Source organism: Acipenser ruthenus, chromosome 3, assembly GCF_902713425.1.
Source record: "Acipenser ruthenus chromosome 3, fAciRut3.2 maternal haplotype, whole genome shotgun sequence".
NCBI classification, from domain to species: Eukaryota; Metazoa; Chordata; class Actinopteri; order Acipenseriformes; family Acipenseridae; genus Acipenser; species Acipenser ruthenus.
Window position 1 is genome coordinate 38,045,461 of NC_081191.1, and position 6,449 is coordinate 38,051,909.

Genomic DNA, 6,449 nt, shown 5'->3' on the forward strand with positions numbered 1-6,449 from the left:
TTTTTGGTTTTCAGTAACAGTTGAGAAATACAAATGCAGCTTAAAGATCCAATCAAAAGATTGCATTGAAAACGTTTAGCGAATACATGTTACCTCAGTGAGAGCCAGATGAATAAGGCTACGGTCAAATTTGCCATTGATGCTTTTATAATTGCGAGCAACAGAGTGGTGCCTTTGTCAATCGTTATAAACACTTTTAATATTTCTTGGAAGAGTTACTGTTTTTTAAATACAGATTCTTGGTTCTATCTAAATCATCCTTAAACCGTGCGTGCATGTTAGCAGTACGACTTGTACGTTTATACGTGTTAACCATTTAGTGATTAAATGAAAGGTTAACTTTCAAATAGCGCTTTGATAACAGAATCCTTGCGTGGTTGTGTAATCCACTAACACGCTTAAGACGAATGCTAAACCAGACATCAGATTTTACACCAATGGAAAAAGGTGGTCTAAAGAATACTCGTAAATTGTATTCTGGATATAAAGAAGCCAGTCTAAACGGTGCTCAATTTAATAAAACGAAAAAAAAAAAAAGAAATGTAAGAAACACATGACTCGGGCTTCAGAAGAACCGGGCACTTTTTTCTCGTCTTAATTGGCAGGTTTTTTTTGTTTTTTTAATAAATACAAACTTCAAAACAGGTTATACTTTCGGTCAGATAACGCACTTCATTAAGAAGCAGAGTTTGTGGGGTTTTTTTTTATTATTATTATTAGCAGTCGCCAATAGATACCGCTATGTAGACACTTTTTACAAGATACCTCACGTATTCTATAATGCATATAACGCACAAACTGTACAGTCAAGATACCCTTCAATAAATAAACCACAGTTGTAAATAAAAGGAAAAACAAAGTGGCATGCAGGTTAAAAGAAAAAAAATACTGCTGTTTGTCACATTAAAAAGGGCAGACATATGCAAGTACAACTGTTGCTTGAAGCAATCAGATAGCTTTGGCACCTTCAGTAAAATATAAAAATTACACACAATAGCATACATCAAGATGGAAGGCAAATAGTATTCATTTTGGCACACTAATGGAAAAGCCTGGAACCATAGGAGAAAGTTCTCCAACCATTTAAGCATTGGGGGGGGGGGGAAGGAGTAAACTAACAGTTAAGGGCTTGTGTAGAAAGCATAGTAACCCATGGATTTTGAACTCTCTTTCCCATATTCATCAGAACTAATGTCCTCACATTTAATGGTAGGGGAGTTCTCAGTGCTTGAGCAGCTGGGGGAGATGCGTCTCCTTTTACAGACAGCAGAGTAAACCCCAAAATCTGAAGAATCCAGGGCCTTAATGGAAGGAGAGGTGTCTATCCAGGAAGTGGAGTTGGTCTCTTCCCTGGGCTTGTCTTTGCTGGACAGGTGATCTTCTGGAAAGCCAGGAGGGCTGGGTCTTGGGGACCAGGGCAGCCCAGTGGTAATTTTCCGCTGGTAAGTGCCTCTTGTGCCCCACCCTGCTGCCATTGAAGCAAAGGTAGAGTCTGGGTAATAGCCGAGAGTATGGGAACTCTGGATGGGCAAGGATTTGATACTGTAGGGCAGCAGGGTGCTGGGGGAGTAATCACTCTCGTAAGAGGGAAGGTCCAGTTTATTGGAGCCAGTCTGTTGAACCGGAGTAACAAACCACCTCTGTGTTGAAGGGGTGCCAAGATCTTCTGTATGTGGGGACTGGATGCCATTTGTCTGGGGCACTGTTCGCTCACCATTGTAGAACCTGCTCGGTGGCAGGTTGTTCACAAGTTGGTCCTGGAAGAAAGGCTGGACTGCATAGCGAGCACCAGGTACAATCTGGTGAGATCGAGGGGAATCGGTTGGGGAGGGGGTAAGTCTGTCACTTTCAGGAGCAGTGTACATTCTGGGGGAGAAAAAAAAAAAAAAAATTGTACCTGTATTAAATAACCCTACAGACTTACTCATATATACCAATGACAGTTGGGGGAGGATTTCATTAAAAGTTAGAGTAAAATCGAAAGAATCACTGAAGCTGCATTCCAGCACTGACAAGACAACCAACTACTACTGACTGGAATAGATACGCTATACTGTAGGTTACATAATAGCACAGAGGGCATGAATAAAATTACAATACTTACGAATCATAATTGTCCCTGAAACCTTTTGCAAAGGGGTTGTGATCAATTTTCAGCTGTGTGATCTGCAAGAGGGAAAGAGAAAGTCTAACTTGATTGGTCAAGTAACAGAAATGTGTGCTTTTTCAGATTATTTAAGACTTACATCTGTATTCTGGTAAGCAGTCACCGCTATGAATTGGTTTTCTGGAAAGGTAAACATCTGCGTCTTGGACTCGCTGCTCATATCTTCAACACCATCTTCAGTAACCTCAACAATATGAAGGCGTGGCTGATATTTGTGTAGAGACTGTAGGACTATCATCTACAAAGAAATATATATAAAAATAACCCACTCACATTTGGGAGGAGAAAATACCAAGCATGACCCTAAACCAGATACATGTCAGTTTATTTGCTTGCCAGTGACATCATGAAGGCATGAGCAGATTTGTTTTGGGAGGAGGTGGAGTTGATGGGTAAAAGAGGTATCAAAATAAACATCAGATTTTCCACCCAACAGGATGGAGATTAGTCAATTGGCCATTACATTGTGCTGCTAAAGGAACCTCATTAAATCCACCCTAATTAAACTGGCAAAATACTTTCTTCATGATTAAGCAAATTACACAGAAATATTTCCTAAATTGTTCATTACCACCACTCAAACTAATATATAGCACATTAGTTTCTCAAAATAGTTTAAATGCAAGAAAAAAAACAATTTCCATAAATAGCCTACACTAGTAGGATTTAATAATCTTATGAATTTAAATAACTAATTATTGCAGTGTAGAAGTAAAAAATGCATTGCACAAGGTCAAATTTAATTCTAAAACAATGTAGAAAAGCCTTTTGCTGCAAGAAAACCACATTACATGTGTCATAACAATGGGATCACAAACCAAAATAACCCTTTCCAGGGTTTTAAAAACTTGGCTACACTCCATAAGTAAGCTTTTCACTATTGGTTTACACAAACTAACAATCCCCCCCCCATTATGGTATCGTCAACAATCAACTGCATTGATCTGCTGACACGTAAAGACTAGTCTAAAAGTGCGTGAGGAGCTGTCCATGGTATTTACAACTTACCTGAGTACTGTTGTTGGCGCCTTTGTTATTCGTTAGCTTCAGTTTACCAAACGAGATCTCCTGTCTCATCCAGTGTGCTCCAGTGTTGGGGGACTCTGGGTGCACGTACATTTTGTTACCTGGAAAATTCGCAAAGCAGAGATGAAGAAACAAACACTTCAATACAATCGCAGCCGATTGAATCGCTTTAAAGAAAATAAAATCCAGACATTGTGCAGAGAAGTGTGGCTAGACAAAACCCGTTCTGTAGTATGTTATTTTTATTTAATTTTGTGCATGTGCACATTTTGCACAACACCCGGTGTTGAACTGCGGTTACTGACTGCGAGCAAACTAGACGTTAAAAGGTGCAAGACGGAAAGTCAAAGCAAGTTCAGTTTGCCAAAAAGAGATTAGACTAGAATGCACCTTAACGTGATAAAAGCATGACACGCTACAATCCGTGCAAATTATATCGTGTTCTCATTTAAGATGTTTTGTGAACGTTGTACTTGAAACAATTCGTTCCAGTGTGCGCGAAACAGTTTAAACAATACCTACCTTGCATATTATTGTCCGCTTTCCCGCAGGTCACCCATTTCCCTCCTTGGAACCGCCAATGATTTGGATCAGCGAGGACAACTTCAACAAACACGTTATAATGAGCTGTGAGGTTCAGACCGGTGATGTTGAAACTTAGGAAAGGGAACATACGTCTAAAAAAAAAAAAAATTATATATATTATATGTGAACATACTATACATTGAGCAAAGAGGAAAGGCACATTTATTCCGTGTTGTATTTACAATTACAAGGCAGTCATGATGACCAGAGACTAACAGTTTTAGACGGCTTTGAGATTTTGCTTTAAATTCGTTCTTCAAAAGTAGTGTTCGTTAATTTAAAAACCACCCTGAAAAAGAAATCAAATTTCATACAAACGAGTTAATTATGAACACCTGTGGACATTAACAGATTTCATAGTTTTATTTCTAGACTTTCAGAACTTGTCACATTAATTATCCCACACGGGCATCTTGAGTTTGGATCAACGAGTCAATCATCTCACGAATTAATGATCAATTAATGTTTGTCATGGTAGCAAAAATAGTAACTCTTCATTAACGTTAACAATGCGCAAGACAAGTAGACAATATTATTCACACTTCTAGTGTACTGCTACAGAATTAATCTCCAAATGCATGTTTTACGCTGTACAGGAACGATCATAAAAAAAAGTCTGCTCCTTAAGCAGCATATTTTCATACCGTAGAGATGTTAAATTAAAAACTTTGTAGCGACTTCACACATTTACTTTATTTACCCATCTTAAAACAAGCATCTCCAAAATAGTATTTAACGAAAGTGTTTCGTACTTTTTAGACGGATGTACCCAATATCTAAATTGTTTACATGAAACCGTATTGTTAATTTAATAAGTAATTACTGTCCAAAACCAATTTATCGTGTTAAATTGAACAGTGTTCAAATTGGTATAGGTAGTTGCATGCGCCAGAGATTTTATTTAGTTTGTGTAATACCGGAATTAAATAAAATTCTCCACTCTTCAGGTGAGAAAAACAACATTACACCCTGTGTTAATACAAGGAAATAACTCAGATTAACAAAACCTAAACAAATCCTAGAAATGTTTTGTATGGGTCGCCCCTTCATTTAAGCACCTCAAATTTAACGATGCAAACCATGTATATTTTTAATAGTAGGCCTATATGCGTATTGTCTGTCAATAATTGTTCCAGATCATAGTTTGTTTAATTACGTTGATTCCAATATGGCCTATAATACCGTAGAGATGATGATAGTGCCTTCTACATACTTCATTCAACCTACAAATATCATTAGTGTGAGATATATATATATATATATATATATATATATATATATATATATATATATATATATATATATATATATATATATATATATAGATATAACACTACACAGTCCTTAACTAAATCTACTTAATGAAGCTATAATGCGACTGCTGAACTTAGTGCGCTGTTTATGGAGCGCATGTAATATTAGACCATTTGTAATTATATTACATTATAACAGTGACATGGTTCGTTTCTTACCTGCCCTGTTTGGTGATAATCATTTCAGTCTGATGCCTGTGAAACTTTAGCCACAGGGGCCGGTTACAGAGGTAGACTTGAGCCCGCACCCCGGTCCCTGTCCCAGCGATCGAAATGGAGCCGATAGCAGAGCCCGATCCTGGATATGATGGATATCGAGACCCCGGCCCTTGTGCAAACTGATAACCCGGACTAAACTGACTCCTCCCGGCACAGACAGCAGAGGTAAACCCGGTCGGGGGCAACATAGATCCATAGTGTAGAGAGGCGGGGTATCTACTGTTAGAACTAGCGTATACGGGCTGCCCAGTGTAGGGGAAGAGGGAGCACGGGTTACCAACGTCTGTGGTCTGCTGAGACGAAAGAAAATACCTTTCTGAAACCAGTCCATCTAAATTGTAACGACCGCTGCTGGATAGGTCTTCCTCGCCCACCACGGGAGAACTTTTGCACCCGTCTTGAGCTGCTTTGGTCCTAGGGAAATGTTCGCTTGCCTCTTCGCTCAGCATGCTGCCGCCGTTCATAAACTTCTTTGGCCCGTTCCCTTGGTCAGATTCAGTCCTACCTACGTCCTGGAACTCTAGCTGCGAGGATCCGGGAATATTATTGTTACTTTCAGACGGAGACAGATTATAAAAAGTCTTGGGTATACCGAGTGCTGTGCTGGGCAAAACCGACTCTCCTAACTGCATCCTTTTGAAATAAATAAGAAATCAGCACGGTAAAAAAATAAAGGTATCCAGTTTAAAATGCATTTGTACAATACAGTTAAAAGAAAGTACCAATACAAATATATAGCAATGCAAAAGACTTGTCTGCTCGTCTCCCTACTACACTACTTTAGCCCTCGCAACACACCTCCAGTTTTTCACAAATCAGGTTTATAATCTGCAAGTAACATAGCCGGTTCAAGCCACTTATATATGATCGCCTTCTTCGCGCTTCCATTTGCTGCAGGCTTTAAGGGGAGGGGCGTTTGGATATACATAGCCTTGAGTCCTCAGCCTCCCCCTGTCCCATTGGCCGACTCGTCTGACATTAATTTAATTAGACATCTAGTAATTAACACAAGTCACCCGAGACCCTTTAGGAAGATCAGAGATACTCAGGGAAACGCGCGCATTATATTCTATAATGTTACACAAATTGAACCTTTTGCACCTTCTTCAACTTTTAGCGCTAGCTCTTAAAAAACAACC

At 39.1% G+C, this 6,449-nt stretch overlaps 1 protein-coding gene across 1 annotated transcript; it reads right to left on the reverse strand.

Moving 5' to 3' along the window:
* Nucleotides 1-320: 320 nt before the first annotated feature.
* On the reverse strand, nucleotides 321-6,220 carry LOC117394180 (eomesodermin-like). The gene is made up of 6 exons (XM_033992228.3): nucleotides 5,251-6,220; nucleotides 3,716-3,870; nucleotides 3,176-3,294; nucleotides 2,247-2,405; nucleotides 2,105-2,166; nucleotides 321-1,866 (listed from the first exon to the last, which is right to left on the reverse strand). The coding sequence occupies exons 1-6, from the start codon at nucleotides 5,940-5,942 to the stop codon at nucleotides 1,122-1,124; spliced, it is 1,932 nt and encodes a 643-aa protein (XP_033848119.3). The 5' UTR covers nucleotides 5,943-6,220; the 3' UTR covers nucleotides 321-1,121.
* Nucleotides 6,221-6,449: the final 229 nt, after the last annotated feature.